This window comes from Haliotis rubra, unplaced genomic scaffold (genome assembly GCF_003918875.1).
Source record: "Haliotis rubra isolate DU_JTF1 unplaced genomic scaffold, ASM391887v1 Scf437, whole genome shotgun sequence".
Lineage (NCBI taxonomy): Eukaryota > Metazoa > Mollusca > Gastropoda > Lepetellida > Haliotidae > Haliotis > Haliotis rubra.
Window position 1 is genome coordinate 264,367 of NW_025767121.1, and position 17,302 is coordinate 281,668.

Consider the following 17,302-nt stretch of genomic DNA (forward strand, 5'->3'; position numbering starts at 1 on the left):
TAGTATATTTCCAGACCAAATTCACTCTTAGTGAGTCTCAACTCTCACAATAATATTCACATTAAACTTCTAATGTCATTATTTGCAGATGGTGTCAGTTTCGTGTTCAATACATGTCCTTTTATAGCCACCACTTGAGATATTTCTAGAGACTATATGTTCACTAATTGACAGATAATATGAGTTATGATAAATATTGGATTATCAATGTCAGGTTATTTAGATTTGGAACAACCTTGTCAAGATCAATGTCTTGTGCAAAAAAATGAAGGTTTTGCCTTGAGGATACGTCTTTTAAATATCCCTTTGATCATTCCTTTGTTATACTTATCAATATGGATGTTTGTTTGTAAATAGGATATTCCTCAGTCAAATATTCACATGGTTCTTGTTCTTGGACACTGGAGCTACAAAAGTACACTTAAAATAATTCATGTCAGCCATCAGTCTGTCTCATAGCCCTGAACTAGTGGTGTTCCGATCATCGCAAATAATCGAAAATCGAAGAAAGATTAAAAATAATTATCGATTGTAAAAAACATATTTTCGATTAATCAGAATTTTATTGTTTTAGTATAACACACTTGAATGAAGTAAACTAACCAATAAATTTGATGAATAATCACAAACAAACACGCTCAACAGCGTAAAGCTGTGCACATTGTATTCATAGTTTCGTATTCATCACTACGGTAAATATTACTGTAACCTGTCTATGAATATATTTTACATCTATCGTGAACATAATGAGATATACTGATAAATAATTTAGATGTGAAAATATATTAGAAAAAAGCTGGGGGAAATCCCTTAAAATTGGTGATTACTTTAAAAATGTATATATTTCGATTATAATCGATAATGGTTCACCACAAGTCCTCCGATAATCGATAGTGGGTTTGGTTTCTGATTCCTTGAACCACATTTTTTTTCCTTCCGCCCAGCTGTTTCTGGAATGGTAAAGCCCCAAATGATGCTATGACAGTCTGAAAGTTTCCTGGAACATTCAGCATCAAGACCTGGGCCTAGATTTTCGAAGCTCTCTTAGCACTAAGACAGTCGTAAGTGCCATTCATTAACATTAACTTACGACTATCTTAGCACTAAGAGAGCTTCGAAAATCTATGCACTGGGTTTGATTCCCACAGAAGCAATACATGAAGTCCTTTGTCTGGCCGTCCCTGCAATGCTAAAGTCCTTAATGAAGCAAGTCTAGATTTCCTCAGGGTCAGGATCTCCATCTCACTGGTGCTCCTTTTCAATTTAAAAAGAATTGTTTGTCACTATCAAACAAATATCTTCAGAGACTAAGCGTTAGTCTAGTCAGCAATGACAGTTCCTATTCCACCTAATGAGAAGGTGATCCCTTCAACTTTGACACAGTGGTGTCTGGCTGTGTTTTGTCCATGAAAGTATGTGAAAGCTAATGCTGCTGAAGCTACTGGGGGCGGTGTGGTAGCCTAGTGGTTAAAGCGTTGACTCGTCATGCCAAAGACCCGGGTTCGAATCCCCACATGGGTACAATGTGTGAAGCCCATTTCTGGTGTCCCCCGCCGTGATATTGCTGAAATATTGCTAAAAGCGGCGTAAATCCAAACTCAGTCAGTGAAGCTATTGATCTTTGTTCACCATGTTCATGACATTCCCAAACCTGTGAAGATCCGGGTTAGAATTGGTCTTCAGCAACCCATGCTTGTCGTAAGAGGTGACTAACAGGATCAAGTGGTCAAGCTCGCTGACCTGGTTGACACATGGCATCATTTCCCAGTTGCATAGATCGATGCTCATGTTGTTGATCACTGGATTGTCTGGTCCAGACTCGATTATTTTAAGACCAACAACATGTAGCTGGAATATTGCTGAGTACGGTGTTAACAAACCATCCAACCAATCATGACCCTTCTCACAAATTAGATTTTCATCCTCGCCCACCTCTTTTATACCAAACAACTATCTCATAAACCATTTTTCTCCAGATGCATGAACAAAAGGAAATTCTTGTTCACATTTCCATTGGTTTTGTTTGGTGAAATACAGTGTACATGTGACATTCAGGCTTGATATGAATCACCTCCATCTGCAGTTAATGTACACAGATGCCTTGAAGAGATTGTTAAAAGAATATATGTGAAAGAAGTATGTACCTCCTGATTAAAAGTAAAAAGTAATTGGTGGTGGCATGTGGTAGCATGTGGTGCTGTGTGTAGAGCTCAGGTCACAAATCAGTTGAAGTTAAGCAATGTTGGGCATGGAGAGTCCTTGGATGGGTGACCGTGTTTGGTAGCTTGACTCCTGAGAGTTTCTAGGACTTCAGTCCTGTCCCCCTAGGACCACAACGAAGCACATGTGATACATTGTGGTCTCACCTTATTCAAGTGAGTTTGTTCAACCATGCCTCTGTTCACCCAGCTAAGAAATGGGTACCCGGTGGGATAAGTCATGGGACTATAACCTTCTAGCGCCTCACAGGCAGCTTGGGTTATATGGGGTAATAATGTGCTGTGCAAGCACTTTTAGCAGACATTTAGTTCCTGGAGTATTTAGTGCTATAAATATACACTCATTATTATGAAGTAATTTAGTTTTAGTAGTAAGTGGTAATTTCATGGATTGGGTGGTCAACCTGTGTTATTTGGTTAATTGTGTGTCGTCTTACCTTGATGGTTGGGATCAGTATTCACAATCACTGGATTGTCTGGTGCAGTTTAGATTTATTTGCTATGATTCATTGTCTATGTACTGTTGTTGTCATGTGTTCAACAGCAAGCAAACAAACAAACATCACGATGATGATTACCATTAATATTATGTGTGCGAAATAGCCACTGACCTGCTAGCCCGTGGCTAGTAACAATCCAGTCGGGCCAGTAAATCTCCACAGTCACTGGCCCGACTGGCTAGTGAATTTTCATGGGGACATTTTGTAAATATATCACTCTCTCCGACTTGTTAAGTTATAATACACTTTTAAATCATGCAAGATTATGGCCTGATAAAAATGTTCATCATATTAGCAGCTTAATGATGAAACCCGTGTCCACTTTCAAAGTTAGTGAAATATTTTGTGGGCTAGTTAAACTTTCAGCCGTAGCTAGCCCGAATGGGTAGCAAAATTTGGAAACTATTTCGCACACTGAGACAGACTGATAGGGAATTTCACTCTTTGTTTATTTATAAACACTCTGGTATTTTTATTTTTATCAACAATTCTTGATATATTTCAGCTAAGAAGACACTTGGTGAGATTCTGTTGATCATCCAAATTCCTTCTTCCGCCTTGTTCTGCTTGTAAACAGTATTAATCGGTTTCATGACTAGACAAATAGAACTAACCAGCTTTAGTGGCATAGAGCACAGTGATGTCATTTGATTGTGACATCATGGTTACTAATGACATCACAATGGTCCCAATCTCATTGCAGTGATGTGTCCTAGGAGAATATGCTTTTTTTATATGGTGAAACATAACCAGTGTCATTTATATAATATGTGCACATATCACTTTTGCCTAGTAACCATTGTTTCTGTATTTCGTTGTCTGTGACGTCATGAAACATTTGAACGTGACACATTCGTTCGAACAATACAAAATTTGACATTTGTTTCCTTTAAGTCGAATGACACGCTTACTCATGTAATAATCTCTATATCTCACCCAAGCGATATCTCCTGTGGATGATAAACAGTTTCACCCTCATGTCTTTTGAAATGTAATATAACAATAGAAAGTTTATACAATTTAGAAGCTCTGACTCTGTCAAAGGAATTTTAAACTTATCGACAAGCAATGATATGTTTGATATCACAAGACACAGAGGTGAGATTCTATTTATCATTCAGGATCATTCTTCCAGCTTTTCGTAGCTAGTACACAGTAATTAGCATTGCCTTGAGTGTAATCAGTGTACCTAACCAACTTCGGTGTCCTTCCGGGAAAGCCATATTTGAAAAAAGACAATTGCCGCTAAAACCACATTTCAAGTACAAACCAGACCGCCTCAGTGGTGTAGTGGTAAGAGCGTCCGCCCGGAGTGCGGAAGGTCGCAGGTTCGATCCCCGACCGCGTCATACCAAAAGACGTTAAAATATGGTACTTGTTGGTCCCTGCCTGGCGTTCGGCATTAATGGGTACAACAAGGACTGGTCGGCTCGGAGTCAGTATAATGTGTCTGAGTGGGGTATTCATGCTTCACTGCGGCATGGTATCTCAGTGGGCTAGCACTATAAAACCAGCTTCAGTCTGGGCTAGTACAAGCAGCCACACATACACATACACTCACATGCACGTCGTCATATGAGCGAAATATTCTCAAGCACGACGTTAAACCCAATTCCACCACCACCACTCAAGTACAAACCTCGGTGCCACGAATCGCCGTGAAAGCCACAATGAGTAAGGGAATCAATTCCCTTTTTTTTTCAAATAAGCATCAACCATTGATCACAATGGATTAAAATTGTTTTAGTGATTGTCCTTTGTTTGTTTAGTTAACATTTGATGGGCGGCTTCTTTATTCTTGTTAAAGTTTTTAGTTAACATATGGTAACATATGTTCTGAGATAAAATGATACATGATAATGGGTCATTCTATGGAAAAGGGCAATTTCAGCTTTTGCTCTTAAGAAAATTGTGTTTGTACTTTTGTATTTTTTATGTTTTCATGTAAACTACTTTTGTTTGTATGATTGGTATATTGTATCAGCAGAGAAGAATTCGCTAAATTTCACCCATATCTTCAGTGGAGGTTAAATTTTGAATGGAAAGTAGCTGAGAAATTAGTGATGTCATTTGATTGTGACATCATCATTACCGATGACATCACAGTGGTGCCAAGCATGCATTTTCATTGCAACAATATCCCCTCAGAGAGATTGCTAAATTTCACCCATATCTTTGGTGAAGGTTAATTTTGAGTGAAAAGTAGCTATCTATATATTCATCTCTGTTACCATATTGCAATATATTTGTTTACTGTGTCTCTTAAGTTTCAAAGTCACACAAATATATTCAATCATTTTCATGTAAATGAGCCCCTTGCATGATGTTCTTCCATGTACATATATTACGAAGTAAACACACTGTGTACATCTCAGGGGAATGTAAACCCGCATGTCTGCTCTGCAACAGAGTAATTTGTTACGTAGCTTGTCAAACTTGTCGTAAAATCATGATTAGTATTTTTCTTTGACATTATCCTATTATCAGGAGGGACTAAAACCACTTTGAAGATTCTTCATAAAAAAGGTTAATAATATTCTACATTCCACTTGGGGGTAATACAGTCTTGATGTATTTGATGTATTCTTGATTATCTCATAAGAGGCGGACATAAAGTCAGGCAGTATATTATTCCGAGGGAAATTACAATATTAAAATGTTTGTTCGGTAAATGAGTGCAGTTTATGACGCCATGATTAATTCGCCTTTCTTGAAATAATAAAATTACTGTTTGTGAATCATGTTCACAGAAAATTACTGTTTGAAGAAAATGAGTTTGATCGGTAATTTTCGAACGGGCTGTCCAATGGATCCTGCTCGTTCCACACATCAAAGAAATGGGAAGAGATACATTTGGCTGTTAATGGTGGCATTATGACAAAATCTGCTGATGATGCAGATTTCATAGCAGTTTGTAAAGTTGGTAAATCAGTTTGGAATGATGTATTTTTGATGTGTTTTTACAAAAGTTTTTGACACAAAAAATAATGGAGTATGAAACGTTTGTTTGGGCTGTCTTGAAATGTCAAATTTCGATGTTATGTAAAAGTCTTTGAAATTCAGATGTGTTTATGTGTTTGACTTTTTCTCTTTTTGTCTTGCAACTTTTGAACATACAAAGTTGCCACATAAGACAGAAGTGATTGACTGAAAATTAAGGAGTATGAGGTTTCAACAGATGTAAAATATTGCATCTGATGCACTTATAAACTCTTGCTGGATGGACAAAAGAAGACTTTGCAAGTTGGAGGGATGCAAAAACATTTAGCAGCTGTAGCTTAAATTTAAAAAATCACAAATATCCAGAGATGCCAACCTTTACGATTTGATCGTAGTCGCTACGAATTCTGGCCTCAAACTACGCCAATATGATTGCACTAGAAATTCTACGAAATTTTAAGAAAATTCATTAAAATTCGGATATATAGACAAAAACATATGTTCGGCGATTAGATACATTTTCGCCAAAAAGAGACGACAAAAAGATATGTAATGATGATAATTAGGAAATCCGCTGTTGGAGGTATGTGGAATTAAAGCTTCACTCTTGATTAGTGTCATATCATCTTTCTCAGAACCCATCATGATTTTAAGTATTTAGTTGACTACTAATTTTATGGTCAAACTACTAATTTTGATCCTTGAAACTACTATTTGCAACACTTTGAGGTTGGCATCTCTGAATGTCGAATGAAGATGATATATTGGTCCAGGGCCCCGTTCCTCAAAGCGATCATAGCGCTAAGATGATTGTAACTCCCATACTTTAACATAGGCTTACGACTGTCGTAGCGCTACGATCGCTTTGAGGAAAGGGGTCCTGGTTTGTTGTTTATGTTTATGGTTAGCCGTACTGCAAGGTGAAGCTCCATGTATTTCAGGCGTTGTGTTTGGGAGTCAGTCTGTAGCCAATACCTTGTAACTGAATCAATTTCCCATAGGTTTTACAATTGACTGCAGATAGTGATAAACGAACACTCATTAATATGGCAATCACCCTGAGATTTGTGCAGTGATAGACATATGCATTAGACAATCTGTACAAGGACATTGGGGAGTTAAGATTTTTAGTCACATCAGCAGTATTTCAGCCATGTAATGACTAAAACTAGTTATACATTCAGGATTTTTGTATATTATTATCAAGAATGTAAATAAAAGGACAGTAAAACAAATAGAATATCACAGATATTATTGTGAGGTGAGATGGAGGTGAGGTGAGGTGAAATGGGGTGAGGTGAGGTGAAATGGGGTAAGGTGAGGTCAGATCAGGTCAGGTGAGGTGAAATGGGGTTCAATGTCGTACTTAAGAATATTTCGTTCATATGACGACGTGCATGTGAGTGTATCTGTGGCTGCTTGTACTAGCCCAGACTTAAGCTGGTTTTATAGTGCTAGCCCACTGAGATACCATGCCGCAGTGAAGCATGAATGCCAGTCCTTGTTTTACCCATTAATGCTGAGCCAGGCAGGACCAACAAGTACCCATATTTTAACGTGTTTTGGTATGTGGCCAAGGATCGAACCTCGCGACCCTCCTCTCTCTGGAGGTTAGATATAAATGAAAGACTAGCTTGTAAATCTGAAACTACAGAAAAAGACATATAACATGCTATAGGTCGCCAACAACTGAAGGTAGATCACCATACTAGGAACCATGGGGACTTACGGAACATTCGCTTCCTGCATGGGCCCTAGCTGGATTTACACCATCACTTCATCCATTGATGATTGTGCTTATCTATTTACAAAACATATTCATCAAAATTTTTCAAGCAGTTCAATTTCTATTAAGAAGATCAACAATTATATAACAACTAGCATTATAAAAAGTTCCTTGACTGTTTTCATCCTGAAATATTTTCCTTGTGATGGAATATCAACACAGTCAAGTAGAGCATGCTTGACTATGATTCTTTCATTACAGGGGTTACAAAATGGACCTACCCATGAAGATCCGGGTTAGAATTGATCTTCAGTAACCCATGCTTATTGTAAGAGGCAACTAACAGGATCGGGTGGTCAGGCTCGCTGGCTTGGTTGACACATGTCATCGTATCCCAATTGCGTAGATTGATGTTCATGCTGTTGCACCTTGGATTGTCTGGTCCAGACTCGATTATTTACAGACCGCCGCCATAAAGCTGGAATATTGCTGAGAGCGGCGTAAAATTAAACTCACTCACTCACTACAAAATGGAGCAAAATGTCAATGATATACAGAAGAACTTATAGAACTACTAGTTTTCGAATAGTGAGTGAGTGAGTATGGTTTTACGCCACTATCAGCAATATTCCAGCAATATCACGGCGGGGGACACCGGAAATGGGCTTCACACATTGTACCCATGTGGGGAATCGAACCCGGGTCATCGGTGTGATGAGCAAACGCTTTAACCACTAGGCTACCCCACCGCCCCAGTTTTCGAATAACTGTAGTTAATCTGTCATGGTTCATGTGTATTGCACCCAGTCATTCAGGTGTGGGTGTTCTGTAACTATTCAGACTTATATGTTGATGGTCTAAGTGTCAGCAGGCGGTGGGGCGGTTAAGTGTTCACTTGTCATGCCGAAGGCACAGGTTTGATTCTTTACATGGGTACAGTGAGTGAAGCTCACTCCTGGTGTCCCCCGCCATGTTATTGCTGGAATATTGCTAAAAGCGGCAAAACTTAGACTCACTCTTAGTAATTCATTGTCCATTATCTGTCTAACATTGAAGAACCTCTGAAGCAACAAAAAAGCACTGAAGCAATAGATAAGCAAACTATTAATATGTTTCTATCTATCCCAAATGTCCATGCATGAGTGCATGTGTGCAAGAAGAGTGAGTGAGTGAGTTTAGTTTTACGCCGCACTCAGCAATATCCCAGCTATATGGGCGGTCTGTAAATAATCAAGTCTGGACCAGACAATCCAGTGATCAACAGCATGAACATCGATCTGCACAATTGGAAACCGATGACATGTGTCAACCAAGTCAGCGAGCCTGACCACCCGATCCCGTTAGTCGCCTCTTCCGACAAGCATAGTCGCCTTTTATGGCAAAGATGGGTTGCTGAAGACCTATTCTACCCCGGATCTTCACGGGTCTGTGCGAGAAGACGAGTATATTGCAGGCTTGTAGGATTGTGTGGTTGGGAAGGAATGTGCTAGGTTTTTATGCCATGTCCATTGTTTTGAATTAATATGCAGGTGTGTGAAATGTTTGGAAGGAATACTGGTGGGTTTTGAAGGTGTTTGTAGGACACATTATAGGAATGTGGAGGTGTTAAACCTCTGTGGATATGTATGTGTGTTAATGATTGGGAAGGAATGTGAAGGGTTTTGAAGATGTGTATAGGGTCCAGTGTGCGAAATAGTTTCCAAATTCTGCTTGCCAGTAGGGCTAGCTATGCCTGAAAGTTACTAGCTCACATTATAATTCACTAGCCCAAAATTTGAATGTAGAAACCTAGCAAAAGATTACAAAAAGGTAAAATACCATAATTTATCAGGCCATAATTTTGCATGATTTAAAAGTGTATTTTGACTTAAGTCAGGGAGAGTGATGTATTTTAAAAAATGACCCCATGGAAATTCACTAGCCAGTCGGGCCAGGGACTGTGGTGATTTACTGGCCCAATTGGATTTTTACTAGTCACGGACTGGTGGGCCAGTGTCTATTTTGCGCACTGATAGGGTCTTGTAGGAATGTGGAGTTATTCAACCGATGTGGATAGTTTTGAACGAATTTCCATGTGTGTAAAGGGCTTGGAAGGAATGCGCACTCTGGCATTTGAAAATGTGAAATGGTTTGTGATGTTTGTGCAGGGTTTCGAAAACAGTGTGTGGTAAATAAGCAAGCTTGTTAGGCGTGAAATGATTCTGTTTCACTCCCAATACACTGAAGATGAAGCTGGAGCTGATTGGTACGTTATAACTGTCCGTAATTTGTTTGCACTGCAAGTTTCTATAGCGGGAAACCAATCTATCGACATTGAGCACCAGAACTCATTTGTGGCGCTTGTGTTGGAATTCTGATGACAAACAGACAGCATCTGTGATCTGCTGTCAGGGGACTTCCACAACAAGATGACTCCATCAAGGCCATGTTTGACTCCGAAAAATCATCTTCAAATTAAACCTCCAATGCACATTAACTTTAAACCTGCCTTACAAATTGAACAAAATGGAAGATATTGACAGGTGTTTGCATAGTTTCCAAGCGCAATTCCCACTTGTAATCATCTCTCACTCTACATCAGCCAGTTATTAAATTCACTGAAAGCAATATTGGCACAGTAACTATTACATTCGGACAAGGTATTACAAGTCCACTTAAGTGAAAACTTCTAAACAGATCTCCAATAGGGACTACCTTTCATCCTCCAGTTGCTTCAAAAAGGCTGAGTGCCTTTTAATCAAACGCACTCGGATGCTGGTTTCCAATTCACTGATGCAGTAAATGATCAGTTGGATGCAAAGCTGGGATTATGTCCTCATTTGCCAATAATGATGCACTCAATGCTAATACTTTCAAGGACAGGTTCTGTACTTTAATTCGATAAAGCCTGCTTTGGTCTTCAAATAAATAAATAATTACCTGACATATAATTTTAAAGTGACTTATAATGGGTGAACTTAATTTTGATTCATTTTAAAGCTTCTTAATCATTTCATTTCAGGATTTTCATCAAAGGGTCTGTTATCAGAATGGAGAAAAAATAATTATTTTTTTTTTATGTGATGTAAGAACAATTAGCAATCACTGAAGTACAAACGAAATGTAACAAGAATGAATGACAAGCAAAAGCCATCAAAGTTCTTGTCAACTTAAATTAATTCCTGGAAGGAAATAGAATTGTTCTCTTAATTGTATTCCACAATGGTGTAAAATCTAATAGATGCCTAAGAAATTATTGCAGAGCCCTCTCAAACTTGAGATGGTTTGGGAACAAGACAATCATTGTAAGCAGTGAGTCTATTATATATCTCATTGTTAATGAAAGGATGAAGACTGAAAGTGTTCGGTTCAGGACGATGAACAAGCCTTGGTCCTGTATTTCAACACATGTCGCTAGGCTGGAAAATCTAATGAATTAATGGCTTTGCCTGATGGCTCGTCAAAATTGACATGTCTCTTTCTCTCATCAATAATCTATTTTAGGGTGCTTTTATGAGCCGGGAAATGTCAGCGAGGGTGCCCTTCAGCTGGGAATAATAATGTTTCTGTTGTGGATAGTCTACAGTGTCATCTTCCGCAATCACCTGAAACAGCTTGAAAATTACAAATGTTATTGAAGACGCACACAGGACCCTAAAATGAAGCGAAATTAAGGAGGGTATTTAATGAGGCTCGCAGACAAAGGCCATTGGCTCAACCATTGTATTTTCTCATGGCGGAACTGGGCACATTTGGTCTTTACAACATTCTTGTAACATTCCAGCAATGTCACAGTATTTTCCTGAAATTATTGCAGCAATATTTTGGCAATATTGCAGCAATTCCTGCATATTTTAGTCGTGTTTATGTAGTATTTAGGTAACTTTTAGAAATTTCCCTGCAGTTTTCCCACAATAATGAACTATTATTCCAGTATATTTTGTGAATATTCTATCAATATTCCCACAAAATTTCAGCTCTATTCTGGTAGTATTCCAATAATTCTTGGAATATTCCAGCAATATTCCCCAGATATTGAACTATTATCATAGCATATTCTGGAAATACTCAAACAATATTTCAACAGTATTCCAGAACATTCTAGAAATATGTCATCAATATTCCCTCGGTATTTCAGCAGAATTCCTGCAGTATCTTAATAAATTCTTGAAATATTCCAGTAATATTGTCCCAACATTTAAGCAACATTTCAGTAGTAATTGAGTAAGTCCAGGGAGCATTCCAGCTGTATTCCGTTTATATATTTCATCAATAATTCACCAAGTTTCCACTGATATTCTGCAACAGACTCCAGGAGTTTTCCACAGCAGCACAACTGTGTTGACTTTGTGATGGCAAAAAATAAAGTGTGAAAATTCAAGCATGTAAATTTGTTCAATTTACGCAAGGCACGATGGATATTCAGATAGAAAAATATGTTTTCAGGATAATAGTTTCAGAGTGGCAGAAAATAGAAAAGACGTTTTAAATATACAGCTTGTCATATGTCCTGCCACTGGTGGGGCTCATGACAGTTCAGTTTGTTACCAAGATGATCGTCATGCCGAAGACCTGGGTTTCGATTCCCCACATGGGTACAATGTGTGAAGCCCATTTCTGGTGTCCCCCGCCATGATATTGCCGGAATATTGCTAAAAGCAGCATAAAACCATACTCACTCACTCACTCACTCACTCACTCACTCACTCACTCACTCACTCACTCCTCACTCACTCACTCACTCACTCACTCACTCACTCACTCACTCACTCACTCACTCACTCACTCACTCACTCACTCACTCACTCACTCACTCACTCACTCACTCACTCACTCACTCACTCACTCACTCACTCACTCACTCACTCACTCACTCACTCACTACCAACATGCTGTTAACAAGACATGCTGGTTTGTCGTTCAAACTCAAAGTGATCAATATCATGCTGGTTTGTCGTTCAAACTCAAAATGATCAATATTCTTGAAAATACTTGATTTTTGGTTTCGATTTTGAGGTATCAAATCATTGTAAAACCCTCTGATTAAAACAGCTGGTTTGACCACCACATCGCTGTGGAACTAATACTAATGGAAAACTAATTCTTTCACTTGCCAAGTGGTTAAAGTGCTTGCTCTTTGTGCCGAAGACCTGGGTTTGATTCCCCACATGGGTACAATGTGTGAAGCCCATTTCTCGTGTCCCGGCCGTGATGTTGCTGGAATATTGCTTAAAGTAGTGTAAAACCACTACTCACTCACTCACTAACTCACTCACTCACTCACTCACTCACTTCTTTCTCAGTCATGGTAATAAATATATTGCACTGTGCAATTATAAGTTACAGAATACAGAGTTGCTATTACTATATTATTCAAAGTGCTTGTGAGAAAAATATTTGCATTGTTAAGTGTAATTCAAGTTTTAGGTACAACAGAGAACCTGTGATTTGCCACTTTCTGGAACCGACAGTGATGCAATGGAATCATAATGGTGACATTCGGTGCTAAACTAAACCTTGTGAGGCTGGCATCATTGTCTTCCCACTGCTGGCTTTAGTCATTGTCTTATATACAGTTGATCGAGGGGTAGAATAGGTCTTCAGCAACCCATGCTTGCGTTACAAAGCTGACTATGCTTGTCGTAAGAGGCTTACTAGCGGGATCGGGTGGTCAGGCTTGCTGAAGTTGACAAATATTCCCAATTGAGCAGATCGATGCTCATGCTGTTGCTCACTGGATACAGAGATTATTTAATATAGCTGGATAGAGTGCGTTGAAACTAAAATCCACTCTGCATATATGGCACTTCTCACTCACTCACTCCTCACTCACTCACTCACTCCACCACTCATATATACAAGTTAAACATAGAGGCGTTGAAATAACATGTCTGCTTATATGGCACCGAAATGTTTCTAGAGGTTTTTATCAGTGTTCCATAATTCACATCGACAACACACTAAAAGCTTTGGACTCAAACAGGGCTGCTTCCAAAAATATCTTCCCTAACACTATATCAAAGCAAACAACAAGAGTTTTCGTTTAATTTTGTCATGGTAGAATGGAGGCAAATTTCCATTCTGGTTTGAAATTTGAAGTCGTCTCAATTACCTCCTGTTTATACATTTGCTGTGGTGTTAAAGTGCTTGGAGCTTGGCTCTGAATTGAAATAAGAGGTGTGAAATCCACAGTGAAGCAACCTCAAATTTCAAAGGACAATGCTTTGTGTTCTAGCTGATGGCTGTAACAGTATGTTTATGATATTGAAGGGGCATTCTCCTCATCCTGGTGCTCAGTTTCAATTTGGGCCTGCAAACATAAGACAGATTGGTGCTGTCAGTAAAACTAGGGTAATTGTGAGTGAGTGAGTGGGTGAGAGGGCTTATGGTGGGTGAGTGAGTGAGTAAATTAATGATTAAAAATTAGGGTAATGAATGAATGAAGTAATGAATGAATGAATGAATGAATGAAAGTGTGACAACTTATTTAGGGCATCATTTTTTGTGTGTGTGTCTCATGTAGCCTCCATGAACATGGGTCAGTCGGTGGGGAAGAAAAACCAAACAAAAAATTAATAAAGACAAAATACAAAATTATCTGAATAATGTTTTTGATTCTCATTTATTGTAGTTCTTATTACAATTACTCGTGTTGTGTGGACTAGTATTTACAGAAAGTGTAACAACTGATAAACAGAATGATACTATTTACAGAAAGTAGTGACAACTGATAAACAGAATGATACTATTTACAGAAAGTAGTGACAACTGATAAACAGAATGATACTATTTACAGAAAGTAGTGACAACTGATAAACAGAATGATACTATTTACCGAAAGTAGTGACAACTGATAAACAGAATGATACTATTTACAGAAAGTAGTGACAACTGATAAACAGAATGATACTATTTACAGAAAGTAGTGACAACTGATAAACAGAATGATACTATTTACAGAAAGTAGTGACAACTGATAAACAGAATGATACTATTTACAGAAAGTGTAACAACTGATAAACAGAATGATACTATTTACAGAAAGTAGTGACAACTGATAAACAGAATGATACTATTTAAAGAAAGTGTAACAACTGATAAACAGAATGATACTATTTACAGAAAGTGTAACAACTGATAAACAGAATGATACTATTTACAGAAAGTAGTGACAACTGATAAACAGAATGATACTATTTAAAGAAAGTGTAACAACTGATAAACAGAATGATACTATTTACAGAAAGTGGTGACAAATGACAGACATACATAATCTTAACAGTAGATGGTGATTGAGAAGCATGAAACTGCATAAACATGTTATTTACAAGTGCTGAATAGTTTCTACATTTAGCAGTATTACAGAAGTCAGCATTTAAAATTCCCGCCTGCCTGACTGTCCAGAACGGTCTATTTTCATCCCGGACAGTCAAATTTCAAAACTAGCCTGGTCTGGTAGATAATTTACCCCTAAGAGTAAATATTTCATAATATCGGACAGGTTCTCTTGTTGTCAGTTTGAGGTGTTTAAGGTATTATGATAATTATGTTAAACTACTTACGATTGGACAGTTCGTGTTACGATATCCAATCACAATCATGTACTTTCTGTTTACCTAAACTCGGTGCATTGCCTGTTACTGCTATGTAGTTCATTGCGATGCCTACAAACAGTGAATGGAGCTTGTGCGAGTTGGAAATGGCAGTCACAGTTTTTAATTGTTGAAAACCGGACAGGCAAGTTTGTATCCAGACTGGTAATTTTTTAAAGTTACCAGTCCGGCTGTCTGGCTTGGAATTTTGGGAGTTTTAAACACTGCAGAAGTTCATGGATGACTTTGGTTCTCCTTTAAATAGCAATCCAGTGACATGTTTCACAAAGCTATGACTGTCATAGCACCTATACTTTAACTTATACTAGAACTTATACTTTAGAATTGGTCTTCAGTAACCCAAGCTCGTCATAATAATAGTAGCCTCGACTAACAGGATTGGGTGGTCGGGTTCGCTGACTTGGTTAACAAGTGTCATCGTATCCCAAGTGCATAGATCGATCCTCATGCTTTTGATCACTGGATTGTCTAGTCCAGGGTTGTCAGGCCTCGCTGATTTGATTGATGCAAGTCATAGTGTCCTAATTGTGTAGATCGATGCACATGCTGTCAATCAGCGGATTGTCTGGTCCAGACTCGATTATTTACAGACTGCTGCCATATAGCTTGAATATTGCTGAGTGCGGCATTAAACAACAAAGCAAACCAAACCAATAACTACACTTTAACATAGACATGGAAATACCACAGTTATAGTGCAATGTTTGCTGTGTGATCTGTAAGCTCATATGAATTATTCAAAATGTTTTATACAAATCGTATTAAATAGACCTGTGAAGATCCGGGTAGAATAGGTCTTCAGCAACCCATGCTTGCCATAAAAGGCTACTATGCTTGTCGTAAGAGGCTAAGGGGATAGGGTGGTCAGGCTCGCTGACTTGGTTGACACATGTCATCGGTTCCCAATTGAGCAGATTGATGTTCATGATGTTGATCACTGGATTCTCTGGTCCAGACTCGATTATTTACAGACCGCCGCCATATAGCTGGAATATTACTGAGTGCAGCGTAAAACTAAACTCACTCACTCACTTTAAATAAAATTAAATACTGTACTCTTGCACTTTTGTTCAATAACCTTATTCTCATACACTTCATGTTCTCTTTCAGATCCGTATGTGAAAGCAACCTTATCCTTTTCTGGGAAGAAGTTAAAGAAGAAGAAGACGTCAACAAAACACAACACAACAAATCCTGTTTGGAATGAAGCACTGGTGTTCAACCTTGGCAAGGAGTTCCTCAACAATATATGCTTGGAGCTTGCAGTATACCATGACAATAAGATCGGTAACGATGAACTGCTGGGTAAAACTCAGCTCGGTCCCACCTCCGAAGGAGACGAGATTGCTCACTGGAAGGACCTGATCAGTGCCAAGAGTGCAGTTGCTAGGTGGCACAACCTCAGCTGACGCCAGGACGACGACGAGATGACGGAACTAAACAAAACCATGTGTCTCAAATGGTTGTGAAGTGGGGATGACCAACGTCAATACTTCATGGGTTTAGGCTTTCGTTACATTCCTCCATCGCCTGTGACTACATCTGTGGTGGTGTTGCTAATTGAAACAACATCCTGGGGATGATGATCTGGTTTGGGGATGATCTGGTTCAGGGATGATGATCTGGTTCGAGGAAGAGCAAAGCCACCAGTAGGTGCTCCGGGTAATGAACATTTTGATAGGATCCCGCAGCTGGCAATATTTCTCATACAACATCTGCAGAGCTGTGGCTGAGTCACTCCACGCATTGATTTCAAGGGTTTGGCACTCACTGGAATCTGGTTTGGTGGACATGTGGTTCTTCTTGGCCACTATATATTCAGTATTGGGCAACTGTATTTCTTGCACACATTTCATGCAGAAAGTACAGCCCATTTGAATTTTAAAAGTTAAATGACTCATGTCACAGTTTAAGAAACACATGTGTCACAACTATGCTGCATTGTGTCCAGATGTATCCATGGCGATGTTTTTGTTTGTTACTTTGGTTTGGTTTGTTGTTTTAACTCCGCACTCAGCAATATTCCAGCTATATGGTGGTGGTCTGGAAATATTTGAGTCTGGACCAGAAAATCCAGTGATCAACAGCATGAGCATCAATCTACGCAATTGGGATATGATGACATGTGTCAACCAAGTCAGCGAGCCTGACCACCTGATCCTGTTAGTCGCCTCTTACGACAAGCATGGGTTACTGAAGACCAGTTCCATCCCGTGTCCTCACTGGTTGTTTGCTATTTTAAGTTGCACTCAGCAATATTCCAGCTATTTAACATCGATCTGTAAATAACCCGAACCAGATTCACATTATCAACTTTGATTTACA

General features: G+C 38.7%; 1 protein-coding gene across 2 annotated transcripts in view; it reads left to right on the top strand.

Annotated features, from left to right (window-relative positions):
• The window catches only part of LOC124289245 (synaptotagmin-5-like), a 91,665-nt gene extending 74,621 nt beyond the window's left edge, over positions 1-17,044 (top strand). Inside the window, exons 5-6 of one of the 2 annotated variants that reach the window (XM_046725850.1) lie at positions 3,225-3,239; positions 16,088-17,044. In XM_046725850.1, the coding sequence (XP_046581806.1) occupies positions 3,225-3,239; positions 16,088-16,386 (314 nt within the window). In that variant the 3' untranslated portion in view covers positions 16,387-17,044. The remainder of the gene's footprint in view (positions 1-3,224; positions 3,240-16,087) is intronic. The other variant, XM_046725851.1, reaches the window with a different exon arrangement.
• Positions 17,045-17,302: the final 258 nt, after the last annotated feature.